The sequence below is a fragment of the Mobula birostris genome, chromosome 5 (assembly GCF_030028105.1).
Source record: "Mobula birostris isolate sMobBir1 chromosome 5, sMobBir1.hap1, whole genome shotgun sequence".
NCBI classification, from domain to species: domain Eukaryota; kingdom Metazoa; phylum Chordata; class Chondrichthyes; order Myliobatiformes; family Myliobatidae; genus Mobula; species Mobula birostris.
Window position 1 is genome coordinate 64,157,609 of NC_092374.1, and position 23,212 is coordinate 64,180,820.

Below are 23,212 nucleotides of genomic sequence, written 5' to 3' on the forward strand. Positions count from 1 at the left end.
CACAAAGGCTTCATGAAGTCATTGAATTACATGGAATATTTACTGTTATTATCACTGAATATCTATTGTTCACTCACAAAACAAGAGAAGAAAAAATATAAACAGAGCGAAGCCAATGCCAACTGACCCAGCTGTTCTGTATCCAAATACTGGTGTGTCTACCAGGTCCGTGAGGGTTTCAAAATGTATCATCCAATGCCAAGTGCTCATGCACCTGTCTAGCTGGCGCCAGGTCAGTTTGGGATATTTATTCTGAAAACATCTCACTGCTCTCGAGTGGTAAAGAATCATTCGCTGCTTCATTTGCTGCAGTAAAGATAATCATTATGGGTGGGGGTTAAAGAATTGCGGGGTGCCACTGCATGCCACATGCCAACAAAACTTTTGTGCCATCTCGGTCACGGGTGCCATGGATATCATTAAAAAGAAAACCAAAAATGTGTGTGAACTTTAATAATTTTGGGTGACTTAATTCCTCACTTGGGCCATCCAAATTAGCAATAGTACTGTAGTAGAGGAGTGAGTTCACGCTGCCTTTTAGACCAACTTGAAACAGGCTATCCTACAGCAGGTATTATGTAATGAAAGCTGAGTAATTTTGTGGTACAACCTTGCTGCCTTTGGCCAAGAGTAACCATAATATGAAGTTGGAGAGTGAGAATGTTCATTCCAAGACTAGCGTCCTGTACCTAAATAAAGAAAGCTATGAAGGTATGATAGAGAGGGGAACATTGCCAAATGGATGACAGCAGAAAGACAATTGCTGGCATTTGAAGAGCACATGAATGAGGTATATGAATTATTCAGTCCAGTCTGGTGTAAAAATAAATACTGATACATCACAAGGAGTTATGCATAACTCACGGCTACGTTTCACAAACTTCCACAATGTCAACACATCCAAGATGAGATATGCTTGTACTGACTGTGATACTTTTATCATAAATGACAGTATATGATATTGTAGTGTTAGCACAACACTTTACAGTGCCAGTGACCCAGGTTCAATTCTTCATCACAACTACAAACACATTTCAGTGTCAATAGACAAGTAGCATCTGCAGGAGAAACTCAGTGAGTCAGGCAGCATCTGTGGAGGAAGATAGGCAGATGAAGTTTCAGGTCAAGATCCTTCATCCGGACTAAAAGACAGTTGGGGATGGTTAGTATAAAGAGGTTGAGAAGGGGTTGTGACAAGAGCTGGTAAGAAATAGGTGGATCCAGGTGGGAGGGAGGAGTGATAGGCAGATGGAGGAGTGGAAATAGCTGCAGAGATGATAGGTGAAGGCACAAAGGGTTACAGATGATAGAATCTGATACGACAGGAAGGTGGAACATGGTGGAGTTATTTCTCATGCTTTATCTATTGAGATAGAATCAGGCACGTATTCAGATAGACATGGTGTCTGATTTGATGCATCCAATTAGTTGGAGGAAATGCACTCGGTTAGATAAAATACACTAACACTGTCAGATAGACACAGTCAGAGAGATGAATAGAGGCAGCTACAAGGTCAGATATACACACTCGCTCAGACAGATGCTGATAAAAGGGCAGATACTGTAGGTGCAGAGGTTGTCAGATGCAGACGCTGTAATATAAATAGAAAACACTGGAAATACTCAGCAAGTCAAACAGCATCTGTGGGAGGAGAAATAGAACTAACGATTCATGTTGATGACCTTTTGTCAGAGCCAGTGAAGCTGATTTCTCTCTCTCTCCTTCATTTTCTCTCTCATCCTCTCTTCCAATGGTGCTGTCTGACCATTTTCTGTCTTTTTTTAATACCTTTTCTGCTTTTATTTTGAATGCACAGATCATTAGATAAATGTGTAGAGGGATTAACACTCAGTTAGATACTGTATACTAAGCAAATAAGGAAATTTGGATTTATAAAGTAGTCTTCACAATCTCCAGTCACTACACCCAGACAATCAGCGCTGTTTGAAGTGTTACTATTGTTACAAAGTAAGTTAATAATTGTCAATGGCATATAAATATAAGCATAATTGTATTACAAAAACCAATCCATATCGCGGTCCTTTGATGTGCAGCCAAACTGAAAATTCGGGTATTGAGATATGATTTGGGGACTTGAGATGATGGCCTTTAACTGAGTAAAATATCGCCTCACTTAAACTCTGCCAGCCAATAGTTATAACTCCACAAGAATGCACTCTGCAGTATACCTGAGGTAGATTACCATCTGCTGGATTCATATTTTGCCAGCTGAATAGAGGATTGGATGTCTCAACTGTAGAGAGGTAGTGTGGATATATTATTACATTGATATCCACATGACATGAGGACCTTGAACGTGATTTTGCTCACACAAATCTAGATAACATTCAAGCAAGTGAAATTACATTACAAATCTGGTACCTCACCTGGAACAGGGGAAGTAAGTAGTTCAATAGAGATGTTAGTTACATTTAGACCATTTGTTCTGGGAGCACCAACCTTTGCACTCCAGCTTTAGTCCTTCCCACTGACCCTGGGCAGAGCAGGCTAACATAGTGTTTCCTCCTGCATACACATAGCCAGTCAGACACTTGTATGTCACGGTGCTGTCGTAAGTTGTGTTCTCTAATGGAAGTTGCACCGTGTTCTCCAAAACTGGTGGTGACCCACAGTCAATGACTGAAGAGACACAAAAAAGGAGTTAGTAAAGACCACTTAACTTCATTACATCAACCAATTGTTGGTTGAATCTGAGGGGAGGAGTTTGCTTTCCAGTAAAGTTTCTCATACAGTTGTTTGCCCACCAATCTATTTTGGTACAGTTTTAATACTCATTTCACCACTTCGGTGAGCATTCTCCTGATATGTGCTGCCAAAACACTGGAAATGTTTTATAAGTTCTCAGGGACAAGGATGACATTTATACCGCTCACATCATGTGATCTGCTTTGGTGATGACCCAGGGGGTAGCCCCCTGACCTCTCAGTCCGATGCAACGCGGGTTCAAGTTGCACTTGAACATAAGATCATGGCGGACACTCTGCCTCAGTCCTGAAAGAAGACTGCATTGTTGGAGGTTTGGTTGTAAGAGATGTTAAACCAAGGGCTTGTCTGCATCCTCTATGGGACAAAGAGATCCCATGACTCTCCTTCAAGGAAGAGCAGAGGATATCTCCCAATGTACTGGATGATAGGCACAAGAACATCTCCAAGCAGGTTATCTGGGGACCATTACGCCACTGATTGCTGGGCTCAAATTAACTATTGTGTTTTCTATTGGTATTGTTTCTGGTTTATTATTGTCACCTGTACTGAGATACAGTTAAAAAGGTTTCATTTTGCATGCAATCCAAACAGATCCTGCCATGCATAATAATCGAGGTAGTAAATGTGTTATTTTGTGTGTACAAAATAAAGAACTTTGACGTGGGCAGTTCACCCAGAACCAGAAGTGACGTTGGAGTGTAGGTGAGCAGGTCACACGCACTCGTGTCAGGTGTCAGGATGCTGGAAGTCCAAAGCAACATATGCACAAAATGCTGGAGGAACTCAGCAGGTCTACTTGACTATGGAAATTAATAGATAGTTGACATTGCGGGCTGAGACCCTTCTTCGGGACTGAGAATGAAGGGGGAAGATGCCAGAATGAAAAGGTGGTAGAGGGGAAGGAGGCTGGCTGGAAGGTGCTAGGTGAAGCCAGCTGGATGGAAAAGGTCAAGGGCTGGAGAAGGAGAAATCTGACAGGAGAGGGGGAGTGGACCATAGGAGTAAGGGATGGAAGAGCAGGCCCAGGGGGCAGTGATAGGCGGGTGAGAAGAGGAAGAAGGTCAGGGAAGGGAATAGAAGTGGGGTGGGGGGAGGGCATTTGTTTACCGAAAGGAGAAATCAATATTCACTCCAGCTGGTTGGAGGTGGGAATGGGAATTAAAACGTTTGGCCTCCAGGAATTCCCGTTTTTGGCGGATGGTGCAGAGGTGCTCAACAAAGCGGTCCCCCGATTTGTAATGGGTCTCACCAATGTAGAGGCGGCTGCATTTGGAGCACCAGATGCAATACTGATGACTCCAGCAGTTTCACAGGTGGAGTGGAAGGATTACTGGCCAATGTAGAGGAGACCGCAGCAGGAGCCTCGCCAATGTAGAGGTATAATGTACCTATCTCCTTTCTAGGTACCGCTGTGAATACAGAGGCAACCCTGCAACATGACTTACACAAAGCTGTAGCACTGAAGTAATTTGGAGTACTGACCTTCACACTCCAGGTGCTGTCCTTCCCAATGGCCCAGGGTGGAGCATATTAAGCTGGTGTTTCCTGTCACATACTCATAGCCATGAGCACACTGATAGGTTACTGTATTTCCATAGGTTGTGTTAACTGGGGGATACCTCAATGTGTTCTGCAAAATTGGAGATGTTCCACAGTTGATAGCTGGGGAGACACAAAGTTATTTTGTTCTGTTATTTGCACATAATTAATAGAAGATGTGTGATATCATAGTCACAGAGAGATAGATCATGGAAACTGACCTATTAATCCATTCAGTCTGCACAGACCATCAACCTCACATTTACACCAATCCTACGTTAATCCTATATTTTGTATTCTGCCTGAATTCTCATAAACTTACTTCGATTCTATGACTCAGCTATACATTCAGATTTTAGATTTCCAGCATCTGCAGCTTTTTTCACTTTGTTCTATGCCAGCTCTTTAAAAACTATCAACTCAATCCATTCCACTGCAATGTTTCCACAGCTTTTCTCTTTCAAGTACTTATCTGGTTTGTTTTGTCAGCTCCCTTGGATGTGCTTCCACCTTCCTTTGCTGCATGGCACTATAGATCACAACAGCTTGGGCTTCACATCATCTCACCTTGGTCTTGTAAATTACCTTTAATCATCTCTACTACGTATAACCTGAGCAACACACACACAAAATGCTGGAGGAACTCAGCAGGCCAGGCTGAGTACAGTTGACATTTCCGGCTGAGACCCTTCAGCAGGACTGGTTCATAACCAATGAAGAGATGCAAGCTGGAAAATAGAAAGTTCACCAGACATGCAGTCCTTCTTAAGTGGAGAGATGTTGACCCACCCACTCATGCTCAATGGCTCAAAGACATTATGTCCTGCTTAGACCTTGAGAAGATTTATTATTCACTTCTTAATTCGGACATAAAGTTCCAAAAGGTGTGGGGACCTTTTCTTGAATATTTTCATAATTCCCGTTTAGATTAAGGGTTTATCCCTCCTTTTTTTCTTTTGCATTTAAATCCCTTACTTCCAACCTCTTTCGTTAAGACTTACGTTTTTTTTAAATGTGTAAACATATTATAGCTCAGGTAGTAGGCAATATACCTTCTTTTTATAAATACAGCTCTGTGGTGATAAAAGTTCTGATTAACTTTTCTATATATCGTAAGGTTGGCTTGAAGTTCAGTAGTGGGAGGGTGGGGTGGTAACTAACTTTATACGATTCTACTATGGGTACTTTTCCTTAACTGCTATGAACTGTACATTTGATATGTTTGTTTTGCACTGTATAAACCTCTTTTTTTCACTGTCTTTTTTTGTTGTTGCATTGTAGAAACTTATAAAAAAAATTAATGAGAAAAAAAGAAAGTTCTGTAAAAGGTGATTGGGGAGTTGGTTAGCAGGGCACCTACAGTGGAGGGCAATGTATAAGCCGAAATCGGGATCAATCAATACATGGATTGATGTCCTTTCTACAGGAAAAGAGAACAATTCCTATCAACTGTCAAGCAACATGGGATAATGCTTTTAACATAAGTCCAAGATAATTAGAAGCTAAAACGGAAGGATAAGCAAAATTAAGAGAAGATTTTTTTTTAGATTAGATTATGAGAACACTCAGTCCTCATTTAGAAATGCATACATGCATTAAGAAATGATACAATGTTTCTCCGGAGTGATATCACAGAAAGCAAGACAGACTAAAGACTAACACTGATAGAAGCAGATAATTATAACATATAGTTACAGCAGTGCAAAGCAATACCATAATTTGATGAAGAACAGACCATGGGCACAGTAAAAAAAACAAGTCTCAAAGTCCCGAGTCGATCAACTCCTGAGCGCCCAATAGCAGGCGGCAAAAGGGAGAAACTCCCTGTCATATACCTCCAGGCACCGTCAACTTGCTGATGCCTTGGAAGCAGCCGACCACAGCCGACACTGAGTCCATCCGTCCAAAAGCTTCGAGTTTCCCAGCAGCCTCTCCAATACAGCCTCCTGAGCACCATCCTCTGCCAAGCGTCTTCAACCTCTCCCCAGCCGCTGAGACACGCAAAGCCGAGGATTTTGGGGCCTTCTGCTCCGGAGATTCCGGTTACCACACAGTAGCAGCGGCAGTGAAGTGGGCATTTCAGAAGTTTTCCAGATGTTCCTCCATACTCTCACGTCTGTCTCCATCAAATCAGAATTGTGCACGGTCCCCTACTTGACAGATAACAGATATCATCACCGAAGTGGTGATGATATCTGTTATCTGTCAAGATATGGATTTAATTCAATGATCTAGTTCTTGGACCCGCTGCAGTTTGGGCCTACAGTGGATGCAGTCTCATTGGCTCCACACTCAGCCTGGATCACCTAGACGACAGCAATAGCTACGTCAGGCTGCTGTTTATTGATTACTGCTCAGCGTTCAACACAATCATACTCTCAGTAATAATAAACAAGCTCCAAAACCTGGGCCTCTGTACCTCCCTCTGCAACTGGATCCTCCTTCCGGTAAGAAAACGCAGCGGCTCCTATGGAGTCATCCAAAGGTGTTATTGTCTTTTAAAGCAGACTTATTACAATCACAAGACCCTGATGGACATTAAAAACTTAAATTATTGCATGTCTACCCCATTAGCAAGTTGTTTTTTGGTGGAGAAAGCGAAGGAGCTGGACTTTGTGCCGACTGTGGTGTTGCCTGTGACAGAGAGGTGTCGATGTGTGAACAAAGCCTGCAGTCTAACAGCTTTAGTCTAACAGCAAGTGATTGCCTTAGTCACTTTTCTTGTGATCGTAAGATCCCATTAGACATCGGTGGCGTGGAGAGTTGCAAGTCCAATTCAATGGTTTATTGGTGTCCAGCGGTGGTGAATGGCCATAGTCAGGACTAGGCCTCAAGCTGCAGTGTCGCCTGTTTGCAGCCACCCAGGGAGGGGCGTCAGAGTTAGGCACTCCACCAGAGCACCTGTGGGAGGTGACGGTGGGTAAGGAGATGATGTAAGAGAGGGAAACAGTAATGGGAATGGTGAAGGTGGGGGGGAGTTTCTTGAACTTCTGGTAGTTGACACCCCTTCACCATTCCCATTCCCATTTCCCTCTCTCACCTTGTCTCTTTACCCGCCAATCACCTCCCTCTGATTCTCCTCCCCTTCGCTTTCTTCCATGGTCGCCTTCTCTCTCCTATTAGATTCCCCCTTCTCCAGCCCGTTATCTCTTTCACTTGCCAACTTCCCAGCTCTTTACTTCACCCCTCCTCCCCTCCTGGTTTCACCTATCACCTACAACCTTGTACTTCTTCCTCCCCTCCCCCCCCATCTTACTCTGACTTCTCATCTTTTTTTCTCCAGTTCTAATAAAAGGACTTAGTCTGAAACGTTGACTGTTTATTCTTCTCCACAGATGCTGCCTGGCCTGCTGAGTTCTTCCAGCATTTTGTGTGCATTGCTCAATATTTTTCTCTTTTTTTTGCTTTATTTTTGTACTATTTATTTTATTTTTTAAAATATACAATGTAGTGGCGCACAAAAATGCTGGAGGAACTCAGCAGGTCAGGCAGCATCTATGCAAAGGAATAAACAGTCAACATTTCGAGCTGAGACCCTTCATCAGGACTGGAAATGAAGGGGGAAGATACAGAATAAAAAGGTGGGGAGAGGGGGAGGAGGCTAGCTGGAAGGTGACATGTGAAGCCAGTGTGTAGGAAAGGTGAAGGGCTGGAGAGGAAAGAATCTGATAGGAGAAGAAGTGGAGCAAAGAAGGAAGGGAGGAGGAGGGGACCTAGGGGGATGTGATAGGCAGTTTAGAAGAGGTAAGGGGCCAGAGGGGAAATTTTACTTAACGGACAGAGGTATTGTTATTCATTCCATCAGGTTGGAGCTACCCAGGCGGAATATAAGGTGTTACTCCTCCACCCTGAGGGTGGCCACTTTGTGGAACAGAGGAAGCCATTGGGCCACCGGGAAGTTCTGCTTTAGGTGGATGGGGCGGATGTGCTTGACGTGGATTGAGGTTAATTGGACCGTCAGTTAATCAGGCAGCTGCTCTCTCGGGACAACTCTTACAGAACGAAAGCTAATTGAAAAAATAGATGAGCTTCCCTTCATTTGTTTGGGCTGCTATGCTGCTCAATGGGAGCAGAATTCTGTTACCAGTTTCAAACTAGCATCGGTTGCGTGAACTTGTGTGGTTGTTAGTCACTACACCATGCTTGGAGTGAACAGTTTCTAAATAGCATCACTTGAGCGTGCTTGTATTCAAAGGGCAGTAACTTTTGTCGCTGATAATTGGTGAGAAATAAGCAGTTTTACTCACCATAGTTTCAAGCATTCAGGCTTAGAGATGCCAGATTTGGCCAGAAGTAAAAAATGTAATTATTTCATTATTTCATCAAGTTAGGAACTATGAAGAATTTGAAGGTATTGACAATCATCTTGAGTGTTACAATGAAAACGAAGATTTTGAGGATACGATCATTGAAGGCATTGTAGGAAGGCAATCCATTATCTGCACTAAGTGTCTGCACTAATTTTATTCATTTACAGTCAATGAAAAGAAAACACAGCATACACTGGATGAATTCCTCCACCAATAACAATTACAAACTAATACTAATAATGATTAGGAACCAATACACTTATTGTACTCTAGTAATATTTGCAGTGTATAAATTGATTAGTATTATATTTAAATACATACATTTTTACTCAGTTAAACAGTAGTTTGTATTTTTCTCTTTCAATATTTTTATTAATATTATATAAATTGCATAAATACAAATACAAAATTCATAAGGATACAAATAAGTAATGTGAATTGCATTACATTTAAATCACAGTAATATGATCACAGTATCCCATATTCCAAATCAATCATGTAGAAAAAAAACTGAATTATGAAATGAAATAAGATAAGATAATTGCATTTTATTTTTTAAAAAACTACTCCCACTACCAAAATGAGCTGGTTGGTAAAAAAAAAAAGGAAAAAAAGAAATACCTTACCATATAATATAATAATAGTGGCTCAGATCCATACTTTAATAACAGTTCAGAGTTTATGAAAATAACTCAGAAAGGGTCCCCATATCATTAGAAAATCATGTTTAATCAGAAATTGAACAACGAATCTTCTCTAGATCAAGGCACAACATAACATCAGATAGCCATTGAACATGAGTGGGTGGGGCGGCCTCCTTCCACTTGATCAAGATCACGCTCGTGGCCATTAGAGACATAAAGGCCAATACCCGCAAATTAGATGGCTTCAGTTTTGTTCTTATTAATTTGTTCAACTAATTCATATGTTTTGGACATGTCCGAGCCTGGAAAAATTTTGGAAAGATGTATTTCAGAGTTTCTCTGTACTCTTCAATGTTAGTTTTAAGCCCAATCCTTTGACTGCCATGCTTGGTATTGTCGAGGATAGCACAACAGTACTTTGTCTTTTTATACCTTTTTAACTATTTCCGTGAAACCTCAGCTATTTGGGACAGCTGCTTAATTGGTCCAAGATCTACTTATCCTGATGTGTCTCAATTCACCAGAATCCACTGTACTTCCTATTGTAATATATGTTTTTTTTAATGATGTATTGCAATGGACTGCTGCCACAAAACAATAAGTTTCTCGACATTTGCCAGTAATATTAAACCTGATTCTGATTCATCAAATTAATTGCTCTCAGGTTGCTGATAAATTTGGGAGAGGTGCACAAATTCTTTGGAGGAAGATGTCGAAAAAGCAGGGAAGATTGAACTTTTCCCTAGATTTACGGATATGAAAGGCATTGATAGGGTAAACATAGATAAAATATCTCCCCTACCATTACGCTTACAACCGTAATCAAACAATGCAGCCTGATTCTGTATTGGTTGGTGGCTATCTTTTGCCTTTTTCTGAGAAGCTATGGTTATGCCCTCATATTGATAAGGAGCTAGATTAGAAGACTACACATCATCCCCTTCAGCCACAGCACACCAAATGAATTTAGTCTCAAATTACTACATGGACATGAAAGATCCAGTGATGAGAAAATTGCTGAAGGCAAATATTCCATGTATAAAACTTCCTATTCAGAGAGGCAAAAATGTATGTTTTGTAGGAATTACCAAACACTATTTTAAGATTGCTATTGTTGAAATTTGTTTAAAATTTGCAACAATACTCCAGAAATTCAGCTTCTCCAAGGGACTACTTGCATTCCAGTGGACTTTGTTTTCTCACTTGGTAAATCTAAACATAAATTCACATCGCAGAATATGAGACCAGTTGAATACCTGTGCAATGTGTTCCATCATTAGGGGTGAATAAATCCATATTGTTGGATGGTTTGTATCCTTCATTACATGTACAATAGTAACTGCCATGTGTGTTATAACAAGCAGCATGTAACCCGCAGATCCTCTCAGATCCGATCTGACATTCATCTTTATCTACCAAAAAAAATTACAAAAATGTGAATCAGTCATCAAGTATTGGAGAAACATCCATTACAACAGTGGGACTGCTACATCCAATCATAGATGACGGTGGATAATTCAACAGGAGGTTGGGACTCCAAGGACATTCTCAGCCTCCACAATAAAGAGAGGAGAACATCAGTGTCTAGAAGTTGGCTTGAACACGCGCAACCACCTTCAGTGAAATATTCAGTCCAACACTTTCTTCCCAAATTCCCACTGTTACAGAACCATGTGATTAATAAAAACAGATGTGATCAAATGGTTACAGTAATGGCAATGAGACCAGACAAGAGCCAAGCTGTAATACTGAAGTACTGCACCTCAAACAAGCTGTTCCACAGGCATCAACGGGCAATCTGGAAGGTTTCCTAGGTAGGTCTGATGACAAATTCTGAAAGTGCTTGACACATTAGATGTAGATAGGGTGTCCTGTATCTGAAGAGTCTAGAGCAAGGGTTCCCAACATGGAGTCCACGGACCCTTCAGTCTATGGTAGGTGCCAATGGCATAAAAAAGGTTGGGAACCCATGGTCTAGAGCTAAGGGTTAGAATATCTGGGAATGAAATGAGGAACTGTTTCTTAATCCAAAACACGATAAATATTCAGAATTTCCTATACTAAAAGCATGAACACTCAGTCATTGAGTCCATTCAAAACAAAGATCAACAGATTTCTGGATATTAAGGAAATCAAGGGAGATGAGATAGTGCTGGGACGTGGGCAGCCACCATCATGATAAACGATCAAGTAGGATCAAAGGCTACATGGACTCCTATCTGTTATGTTCTTGTAGTAAAGGCAATGTGGTGAAATAGAACTTAAGGGGATATACAGATGCTAGATTGTGAAAAGAAGACTTGTCTTAAGGATACAGTTCAAGCCCAACTTCAGGGATCACAGCACATAAATGTAACAAGGAGAGATTGTGCACAGTTGCAGAAACCATATTTCAGATGAAGGAATTTGTTCTATCCAGGTGGAAGACTGCAGGGCATTTTAAGGGCCTTAAGCGAAAGTATCTCTGTCATCCTTACCAACCACGTCTGAACTTGATGTGACTATTGGACAAGAGTGATGTGCTTGATGTGCTACTCCACTGTAAGCAGCTTAACACCCTTCCCACAATTAGCCCAGGGCCGTGAGGAATGGGTAATTGATGATGGGCTTGTCAGCAAAGCACAGGCTTCAAGCTGTTGTCATGCAAAAGAACAATTACTTTCCAACCTGAACAGAAAGTTATTCCATTTCCAAAGAATCCATAGTTACAGTCGCAGGTTTTGGTCCCATTCTTGGTCGTGCATGTTGCATTAATGTGACAGCTCGAACAGACGTCAGTGGCTGCAAAGCAGAAAAAAATGCAAGTCACTCCACCCACTGCAATGCATTTGATTCTTCAATCCCTTATTCACTCCTCTAAAGAGCCACTTTTCTCCTGAATGCAGTGAAGATGGCTGCTCCACAAGGACATCAGTGAAGGGCTTGGGGGTGGGAAATTCCTGCACCCTTACTCTCACATAAACCCTATTCCCTATTCTCTGCTTCTGCACAGAGTATAGGAAGCTGCTTTAGTATGTGCTCATGAGCAAAAGCAATCGCAAGTTACCAACGTTGTATACAGCTGAGTCCTTGTGTTGATCAGGTGTGGACAGTATTTTATGTGGGGATTAAGAATGCAGAAGTAACTTGAGAGTGAGCGTGCATTTGTTAAGACATAGAGAGACAAAGCACAGAAACAGCCCTTCATCACATCAAGTCTTTGTTAACCATCAACCATGCATTCGCCCTAATGCTGCATGACCTGCTGAGATCCTCCAGCATCTTGTATACTGTATGTTGCTCTGAATTTCAAGCATCTTTTGTGTTCACCCAATCCTCCATTGATACCATGTTATTATTTAATTCTCTCCATCAACTTCCTACAGATTCTTCCTATACCTACAGGCACTAGGGCAATTTACATGTCCAATTAACCTACCTATCCGCATATCTTTTGGGATGTAAGAGGAAATCAGAGCACTTGGCAAAAACCCACATGGTCACAGGGAGAACATGCAAGTTCCACATATGAACCACACTCGCTGACGCTGAGAGGCAGATACTCTACCAGGTGGGCCCCTGTGCCATCCACACCCAATCTCACTAACAGACCTGAAGGCATTTTCTGGACTGCGTCCTTCCCCCTCTCGTTCTCCTCCTTGAGCACTATTTTGGCCCATCTTCCTGTTGTCCCAAATGAAGCAATCTGCCAGTTGTCCCTGGGCCTCCAAAAGTACAGTGCCAGAAGCACGCCCCTGGCATGAGTGTTGCTATGCCCCTGGCCCTCATTCTTTGGGATCAGAAAATGGATTGATTTCCAGCTTTCAACAGGGAATTAAGTTCATGCTGAATAGGCCACAAATGAAGATACGGATAGAATATAAATACTTTGTTCTTTAAAGAGTTAGTATAGCCCTAATTAGCCAAATAGCATCCTATTTGTGCTCTACTAATCTACTATTCCAAGATATAGGACCAGAGATGACCCCCTGCAGTTCGCGTACCGTCCCAACCGTTCGACAGACGATGCCATTGCCATCACCCTCCACCTGGACAAAAAAGACAAGTATGTTCGAATGCTGTTCATAGACTTCAGTTCAGCACTCAACACCATCATTCCTCAGAAACTGATTGGAAAGCTGAGCCTACTGGGCCTGAACACCTCCCTCTGCAACTGGATCCTACACTTCCTGACTGGGAGACCTCAGTCAGTCTGGATTGGAAGCAGCATCTCCAACACCATCACACTGAACATGGGGGCCCCCCCCGGGCTGTATGCTCAGTCCACTGCTGTTCACTCTGCTGACCCACGACTGTGCTACAACACACAGCTCGAACCACATCATCAAGTTCACCGATGACATGACCGTGGTGGGTCTCATCAGCAAGAACAATGAGTCAGCATACAGAGAGGAGGTACAGCGGCTAATGGACTGGTGTAGAGCCAACAACCTGTCTCTGAATGTGAACAAAACAAAAGAGATAGTTGTTGACTTCAGGAGGACACAGAGCGACCACTCTCCGTGAACATTGATGACTCCTCCGTAGAGATTGTTAAGAACACCAAATTTCTTGGTGTTCACCTGGCAGAGAATCTCACCTGGTCCCTCAACACCAGCTCCATAGCAAAGAAAGCCCAGCAGCGTCTCTACTTTCTGTGAAGGCTGAGAAAAGTCCATCTCCCCCCCCCACCCTCCATCCTCACCTCATTCTACAGAGGTTGTATTGAGAGCATCCTGAGCAGTTGCATCACTGCCTGGTTCGGAAATTGCACCATCTCGGATCGCAAGACCCTGCAGCAGGTAGTGAGGTCAGCTGAGAAGATCATCGGAGTCTCTCTTCCCGCCATTAGAGACATTTACACCACACGCTGCATCCGTAAAGCAAACAGCATTATGAAGGACCCCACGCACCCCTCATACAAACTCTCCTCCCTTCTGCCATCTGGCAAAAGGCACCGAAGCATTCGGCCTCTCACAACCAGACTATGTAACAGTTTCTTCCCCCAAGTCATCAGACTCCTCAATACCCAGAGCCTGGATTGACACCAACCTACCGCCCTCTACTGTGCATATTGTCTTGTTTATTATTTATTGTAAGGCCTGCACCGTTTTGTGCACTTTATGCAGTCTGGTTAGGTCTGCAGTCTAGTGTAGTTTTGTGTTGTTTTTTACGTAGTTTTTGTATTATTCATGTAGTTTTTGTATTGTTCATGTAGCACCATGGTCCTGAAAAACGTTGTCTCGCTTTTACTGTGTACTGTACCAGCAATTATGGTCAAAATGATAATAAAAAGTGACTTGACTTGACTTGACTTGATTTCATGTAATGCCCAGCACATTGATCTTTCACACCAAACCTACCCATAGTTACTTCATCAAAAAACTGTATTTCTTCCACCCCTTTCACCTCCCTATCAAGACACCTTATAGACAGCCCAGTACATTTGAAGGGTAGTCTCAATCACACTGCAGGAAATGTGGCTATTGATTTGGGTAGAGTTCCCAATAAAATCAATGCAATGATATCAGTAACATTAAAAACCAGACAGTCTGTTTATAGTGATGGAATTTGGGGGATTAATGTCAGCCACAAGGAAGAATAATACTCCTCTTCATCCAAATAATGTTGTAAGATCTTCAACATCCACCCATGAAGCCAGAGAGGGCTTTGCTTAATGATGGGCCCTCAAGCCATGGTGAGCTGCTGTGGTATCACAGGATGCCAGTCCAGGTTTTCTGTGTTGGCATGGTACTTCAGCCCACAATCTTTTTATTTTTTTAAAGATACAGTGAGGAATAGACCCTTCCAGCCCTTCAAACCACACCACCCAGCAATCCTCCAATTTAATTCAAGCCTAATCATGGGACAATTTACAAAGACCAATTATCCTACCAACTGGTACGTTCTTTGGACTGTGGGACGAAACCAGGTCACCCAGAGGAAGTCCATGCGGTCACAGGGAGAACATACAAACTCCTTACAGGCCGTGGCAGGAAGCCATCTTCTGGCTCTAAGAGAAGTAGCCACAAACCACGGCAATGCCCCTGAACAAGCAGTTAAAGCAGCATTATTGAAAGCACTGATGTAGTACAAATTAAATGTAATCCCAGGATGAGAACAGGCAAGCTATAAATTGCCAAGGATATATAAACCACTTTCCTGACTCCTGAAGTTAATATCTCACATTGTTCAAACAAAAGAATCATTATATTTCCAATGTTTTTGAATACTCAAAACCCTTCATTTGAACAACCGTTATCTTTAGCCCATCATGTTGTCATGCTGCTGCTAAACTAAAGGAAATATTTGTTTTTATATACTGTAGGCCATCCCTCAAACAATAACTGCCAATCAAGGACTTTGAAGTATAGTTAATACTGTAATGTGCAAAATACAGTGAGGAAAATGTGATCTAGTGGAGGGTCCCAGCCTGAAAATTAATTCCCCTCAAATGATGCAATTTGACCTGCTTCCTCCAGCAGTGTGTCTTTGTTTTGACAAATATAAATATGTATGATGTCACTATAGATAATAGACAATAGACAATAGGTGCAGGAGTAGGCCATTCAGCCCTTCGAGCCAGCACCACCATTCACTGTGATCATGGCTGATCATCCACAATCAGTACCCTTTTCCTGCCTTCTCCCCATATCCCTTCACTCCACTATCTTTAAGAGCTCTATCTAACTCTTTTTTGAAAGAATCCAGAGAATTGGCCTCCACTGCCTTCTGAGGCAGAGCATTCCACAGATCCACAACCCTCTGTGTGGAAAAATTTTTTCTCAACTCCATTCTAAATTGTCTACGCCTTATTCATAAACTGTGGCCTCTGGTTCTGGACTCCTCCAACATCGGGAACATGTTTCCTGCCTCTTGCATGTCCAATCCCTTAATAATCTTAGATGTTTCAATCAGATCCCCTCTCATCCTTCTACATACAACCCCAGTCGCTCCAATCTTTCAATCTTTCAATACCATGTGGTATATTTGATCGTCTACAGTATGTACTATTGAGCACAAGCGCAGAATCTAAGGGGAACCACAGATAAACCAGGCCCACTTGTTGGAGCTCACTTATTTTCCTGTGTGTTACTCTTTTTGCGAGAACCAGCATACATGTCCTGCACTGGTGATCAGGCAGAATCAAAAAGCTCTCCAGGCTAGTGTGGCCATTGAAAATATCTTTCAGATTTGCACTCACAATGGTAGGGCTAATCACATCACGAGGAGCAGAAGTGAAGGGATTTGTGTTTAGACACATGTTTCTGATTATATGCACATGCAGACTATGAGCATTCAGCTCCTCAAACCAGCAGCACCAGTTAACATTTTTAATGCTTTTAGTCTTGGCTGATCTGATTATGAGCCCAACCCGGCACTCTCAGTTACCTATCAACCCCTTGCTTATCAAGAATTTATCTACCCCTATCTTAAAAAATATTCAAAGAATTTGTTTCCACCACTCCTAGAGGAAAATAGTTGCAATGACTCACAATCCTCTGAGAGAAAAAAAATCACTTCACAGCTACATGAAATAGGTGAACTTCATTTTTAAGTAATAGAAGTGTCCATTAAATAAAATGTCCACCACAATAATTAAAACAGAAACAAGGCAAGACAATAGCAAAAACAATTTCAATTCATTCATTTAATATCCTATGATAAAAGATGAGAGCCCTTTGGATCCTATGTAGCATAGATGTTTTTCAGGATTAAAATCGAGCACAAGTGAGGGAAGCTCCAACCTTGTCATGATTAACAAGACAATTACACCGTTTAAAAATAGGAAGTTGCCATTTAATACAGTCACAAGTTGAATCTTTTACCAGTCAAAATGCAAATGTAAGAAAGCAACCTCAGTAACAGAGGTTGTCTTAGATAGTCACTGTTCTAGTAAGATTATGAAGATGAAAAAAATGCTTGATTTTATCAAGCAATAGAAGTTGAAAAATTACTTTAATTTGGCACACTCAGATTCTGTAAAAAGTTACCAAGTGGGGACGAGAAACCAAGGATCAGAGGAAATCAGTGGTGATTTAATAGTTTTATTAAAGAATTTTATCTACCTGAAGTGAACGGTGCAGGACAATTTCAGATCAGCAAATTAATTCTCTTTATTGAATAGACAAAATTTCATGAAAATCAAAAGAATTCTGAGAATCTGATATAAAAATGGAAAATGGTGAAAATTCTCAACATGTCAGGCAGCGTCTGTGGAACCAGGAAAGGCCGTTTATCATGTGAGGGGATCCTGGAGTGCCCCTATTAACTGTTTGAAGAGAGACAGAGAGAGACATTCATCATTGATGGTTTGTTTGGGAAGGAGAGGGAGACAGAGTTATTTACCACCGATACGTTGCTTTTGAAAAGAGAGAGAGAGAGACGAAGATTAACAGTTGGACTGTCACTTTAAGGCATTAGAAGTAACTTTGGATTTTTACTGAGGGAGTTGGAGACAGCACCGAGCAGCTCGAAGGTTGCTATGGTGACCAAAGGCAGGTTGTTGATATTTCTTCAAGGACTTGTTGCCTGCTTGTGCACTCCTTTACAGACAAAGCAGGGAGGGACTCTTTGAATGACAGGTGATGCTCAGCCTGGTGAAATAAATGGGAGGGCAGATGATACAGACCTCAGACACATGATCTGGACACTGAATGAGCAGTGTTGTGCCCGCAGAGAAAGTGGGTTTTGGAGGATCGATCAGGCAGATCGATTCCAAATTGCTATTCCACCGTGTGAAGAAGGGGTTGACTGGTGGGGAGTTGTCTATGTGTCCACCCTCACCTGGGTGATAGCTCCACCACAGAAGAACGGTCGCCCTGGTTAAAGTCACAGTCGGTGACTTGTAAAGGATTTCGGAGGACGGCGAGAAGATCGATGGCATCAGATCGAAGACTCAACTCACTCTCTCTCTCTCTCCATCACTACTCAACTAAATACCACGAACTGAACTGAACTGAACCTTACTCAACATCGTAAGACTGTATCTTTTTACCCCTAGACTTAAAGAAGCTTGGTTTTCTCATACATATATATTCCACACTTACTTTTATATATAATCATTGCTAACCTGTTTGATTTATCTACAGTTATATTACTGTATTGCATAGTTACTAATAAATATTATTAGTTTATAGCAATACAAGACTCCAAAGTGTTTTCCATCTCTGCTGGTTCTTTATTCCCTGTCACGGGGTACATGACAGAACAAGGTCAGAGAAAAAACAACTTGTATCAAGCTCCAGGAGGATGGGAGAGGGATGGATAGGGCCAAGGGAATGTCTCTACAGGTTGAGGCCAGGAGTATCTATAAAATGTAAACAAGGTCATGTGCTTGATGGGTTATTGGGAGCAGTTAGGGAGGGTGAATATAGTTCTTTGTTCTAAGCACAGGTTGATAGGCCAGAATGCCAATAGGAGGGGGAATTAAAGGAGAATGCATCAGGAAGCTTGGATAACTCTGTGAACTAAACAAAGGTATTCCACAAAGCTGTCATCCAATTTCCGTTTGGTTTCTCCAGTGTAGAAAGTCCACTCTGTGAACACCTAACACAGTGCATTAGGTTGGAATTGGATGGCTGCTTCACCTGGAAAGACTGTTTGAGCCCTTAGATTGTAAGAAGCGAAGAAGGGAATGGACGAGTATTGCAACTCCTGCAGTTGCATGGGAAATTGATGTAACAAGGGATGGCAGGAACAGATCAGAAATTCACAAAGGGAATATCTCTTCAAAATACTGAAAGAGGAGGGAAGCGAAATTTCCCTCTGATGGTGGGATCTCATCGGAGGTGGTGGAAATTGAAATGAATGATCTACTGAAAGAGAAGGCTAGTGAGATGGAAGTGATAACAAGGGAGTTCTATCATTGCTCTGTCCAGGAAGAGAAGAGTTGAAAGCAGAAGTGTGGAAAATAGATGCCATCAAGGGCCCTGCAGAAGGGCAATGCGCGTTTCAGGAAGAAGGATGACATAACAGAGGCTCTCCTCTGGGAAGACTTTTCATTGGAGCAAATACAACAGTGGAAAAACTGGGAGGATGGATTGAAACTCTTACAGGCCTGAGATTAGGAGAAAAGTATAGGTAGGATTGCTCTGGGGACCTGTAGGCTAGATTTTTCTTACCAGCCTATTTCCTAGGGTGGAGACAGAGATCCAGACAGTGAAGCGCCAATAATGGGCCATGTGAAAGTGAGAGCAGGGTGAAAACTGGCAGCAAAAACTAATGTAACTTTTTGAGTTCTGGATGATTGCAGGAAACAGCGCCCATGCAGGCAATGATGTACTAGAAAAAGTCGAGGGTGCCCCAAGTTGGACTGAAGCAGGGCTACACAGAGCTACCCCTTACATAAAGGCAGGTGTACGTGGAGCTCTTGCAAGTTCCGCTAGCTCTACCTTTGACCTGGAGAAAGTGAGTGGAGTTGGAGGAGTTGCTCAACGTGATTTCAGCCAGGCAACTGAGTGGCTTCCAAGTATTAACTTTTGATAGCCGCACTTGCGGAGATAACTTCTAAAATATTTTGCAGCTGCGTTACTTAAGTTTGCTATATTCATTTGGCTGTGGCAAAGGAGACAGCTCCAACATTTCGTCCAAATCACAAAAATAAGCTTGTTGGCAAATGTGGCAGAGATAGGAAAAGCTGTTGCCGCTGCAGAGAACACCCATTGCGGAAATACCAGTTTAGAGTGGAGAATAGTATTCTGCACCCCTGTAAACAAGGCACTAGCCTCAAAGCCAAGGGCTACACAAAGATGATAGACCAGAATAATACTAGCTAAGCAGGTTGTTAGTAGGGGAAACACCAGGAACACCAGGAACAGAAAAACATAAAGAAGAGGTTAGAGCAACAAAGTGGGTGGCAATGTTTATGCTTGTTGCTCGGATTTCCAGTACCTGTAGATTTTCTCTTGTTTGTGCGGTGTCAGATGCTGTAATTCAAAAACAAAAACAGAAAATATGCAGAAACTCAGCGTGGCAGGCAGTATCTGTGAAAAGGGAAACAGTCAACAATTCAGTAGCCCTTCTTCAGAATTGGTGTGAAGCCTGAATGGCAAAATTTAAACAGTGTTACATTCCATCAACAGCATTATGTAGGGATGCTAAATTTAGTAAGAGAACATTATTGGTCAATACATCGACATGATCATCAATACAGCTGTTAATTGTTTGGCTATGACCAGAGATCTGAGCATTGTGACATTCAGAAAAGTGCCATTTAGTCGAAACATAGAGACAGTAGAGAATGCAGATGCTGGGATCTGCAAGCAACACACAAGAATACTGGAGAAACTCGGCAGGTCAGGCAGCATCTGTAGTGACAGAAGCTGGGAGATGATAGGTGGAGACGACAAACGACTGAAGATGGTGGAATCTGACAGGAAAAGAAGGTGGAGAATTTCTTGCGTTTCTGTTTCCACTCTGCTGTCCTCAACCTACTGTACTTATCTACGCCTCTTCAGCTGAACCCACCTGTCAATTGCTAGCTCTTGCTCTACCTCCTTCCTTCACCTTTCTATACTGACCATCTCCACTCTAACTTTCAGACTAGATGGAAATTCTTGACCCATAATGCCAACTGTCCATCTCCCTCCATAGATGCCATTTGACCCATTGAGTTCCTCCAGAATCTTGTGAGTTGAGCCGTTGGGGAAAAGTTTTCTGAATTTTAAACGTATTCTGATTGAACAATAAATGTTTTAAATCCAATGCCATATGCAGTTTCTCATTCTGATGCATCTTTGAACACAGAACATATGCCTGTTTCTCAGCGATGTTACAACTTTACTGACATCCAGTCTTCAACATATCTTCAAGTCTCAACATGTACAGTAAAATAAACCTATACCTCTTTAAAAATATAGAGTCTCAAACATGCAAGAATGTTCATAATGGTCACATGACATCAGTAGTTATTGTTGACAACAGACTAATTCTGTCCAGGGAAGATTAGTTCAAGATATTGAACGTGAATTCAGAGAATGTATTTACTAAGTGCATTTTGCAACAATGTCTTGGAAAGCTTCTGGAGTGGAATGAAGACCTGTTCAAAGGATTGTATCTTGGCTTCAACAGACACGAATTTCACAACCTTGACTACAGAATTACTAGGGGAGGGTTTAAGATAGTTTGGCAGGGGGATGGGAACCAGAGTAAAAGGTCAGAGGATGGAACAGTTGGTGTAGCAAAGGTAAATGCACCATATAGAGACTGTGGGGGATGATAAGCAATGGACAGGGCATAATTGTGGCCATTGGATTAGTTGAAATGTGTCTACTTTAATGAAGTAGTTTCAGAAAACAAGAGTGATGCATGTAGTGCATGGATCAGTACATGGACCTACAACATTGAGGCCATTACAGAGATTTGGGTGTCACAAGGTTTATAATGGCTGCTAGATGTTCTGGATTTAGATGTTTCAAAAGGGATAGGGAGGGGGTTAAAAGAGGTGGGAGAATGGCATTGCGAATCAGGATAGGGTGACCAGGAGGATGTCATGGAGGGATCATCTACTGAGCCACTGTGATTGGAAGTCAGAAACAGGAAGAGAGCAATCACTCTATTGGGAGAGTTCTATAGACACCCTAGTAGCAACAAAGACACTGAAGAGCAGATTGAGAGGCAGATTTTGGAAAGGTGCATAAATAATAGGGTTTTTGTTAAGGGTGACTTCAACTTCTCTAATATTGATTGACACCTCCTTAGTGCAAAAGGTGTGGGTGGGGTGGAATTTGTTAGGTGTGTCCAGAATAGATCCCTGACGCAATTTGTAGACAGGTCAACTAGAGGAGAGGCTATACTGTACTGGATCAGGCGCTAAGGAATGACCCAGCTCAGGTGTCAGGTCTCTTTGTGGATGAACATTTCGGAGATAGTGACCACAACCTCTTGCCCTTTACCATCGTCTTGGAGAGGGATAAAAGCAGACAATATGGGAAAGTATTTAATTGAAAGAGGGCATTTAGAGAAGCATAGTTTGATTAGGGAGAGTCAATGTGGCTTTGTGAGGTGCATACCCTACAAACCTGATTAAATACCTTGAGAATATGACAAAGCACATTGATGAAAGTAGAGCAGTGGATATGGTTTATATGAATTTTAGTAAGGCATTTGAGAATGATCCCCATGGTGGGTTCATTCAGAAAGTCAGGGTGCACACGATCCAGGGAAACTTGCCTGCATGGATTCAAAATTGACTTGTCCACAGAAGCCAGAGGGTAGTTGCAAGTGGCAGTTGGTGACCAGTGGTGTTTGCAAGGATCTGTTCTGGGACCTCTGCTCTTTGTCATTTTAATAAATGACTTTGATGAGGAAGTGGAAGGGCAGGTTAGTAAGTTTGCAGATGACATGAAGGTTGGTGGTGTTGTGGATAGTGTAGACAGGTTGTCATACGTTACAACAGGACATTGACAGGATCCGGAAACGTGTTAAGTGACACACTTTGGAAGGTCGAACTTGAAGGAAGAATATGGAGTTAATGGCAAAATCCTTAGCAGTGAGGAGGAACAGAGGGATTTATTTATCTATTTATTAATTTACCATTACAGTGTAGAATAGGCCCTTCCGGCCACTCAAGCCCAACAACCCTCAACTTAACCCTGGACTAATTATGGGACTATTCACAATGACCAATTAACTCACTAACCGGTGCGTCTTTGGCAACTCGAGCATCGGAGGAAACTCACGCATTCCATTCTGATGCCCCAATCTGTAATAGCAACACGCTAACTGCTACACCACCATGGCCTCCTCAGATTCTGGGGTCAATGTCCATACATCCCTCAAAGTTGCTGCTCAAGTTGAAAGGGTAGTTGAGAAAGCGTATGGTGCATTGGCCTTCATTAGTCAGGAGACTGAGTTCAAGTGCCACGAGGTAATATTGCAGCTCTATAAAACCTTGGTCAGACCACACTGGAATATTGTGTGGTCTTCTCATGATAGGAAGGATGGGGAAGCTTTAGAGAGGGTGCAGAGGAGATTTACCAGGATGCTGCCTGGATTGGAGAGCACATCTT

At 42.2% G+C, this 23,212-nt stretch overlaps 1 protein-coding gene across 7 annotated transcripts in view; it reads right to left on the reverse strand.

Moving 5' to 3' along the window:
• The window catches only part of susd1 (sushi domain containing 1), a 205,556-nt gene that overhangs the window by 161,754 nt on the left and 20,590 nt on the right, over window positions 1-23,212 (reverse strand). For all 7 annotated transcript variants that reach the window (XR_011886010.1, XM_072258170.1, XM_072258166.1 and 4 more), the window contains exons 2-5: window positions 11,889-12,002; window positions 10,478-10,633; window positions 4,211-4,390; window positions 2,462-2,641 (exon numbers count right to left, since the gene is read on the reverse strand). Coding sequence is in view for 6 of the 7 variants with exons in the window: in XM_072258170.1 (XP_072114271.1) it covers window positions 2,462-2,641; window positions 4,211-4,390; window positions 10,478-10,633; window positions 11,889-12,002 (630 nt within the window). In the remaining variant the exon portion in view is untranslated. The remainder of the gene's footprint in view (window positions 1-2,461; window positions 2,642-4,210; window positions 4,391-10,477; window positions 10,634-11,888; window positions 12,003-23,212) is intronic.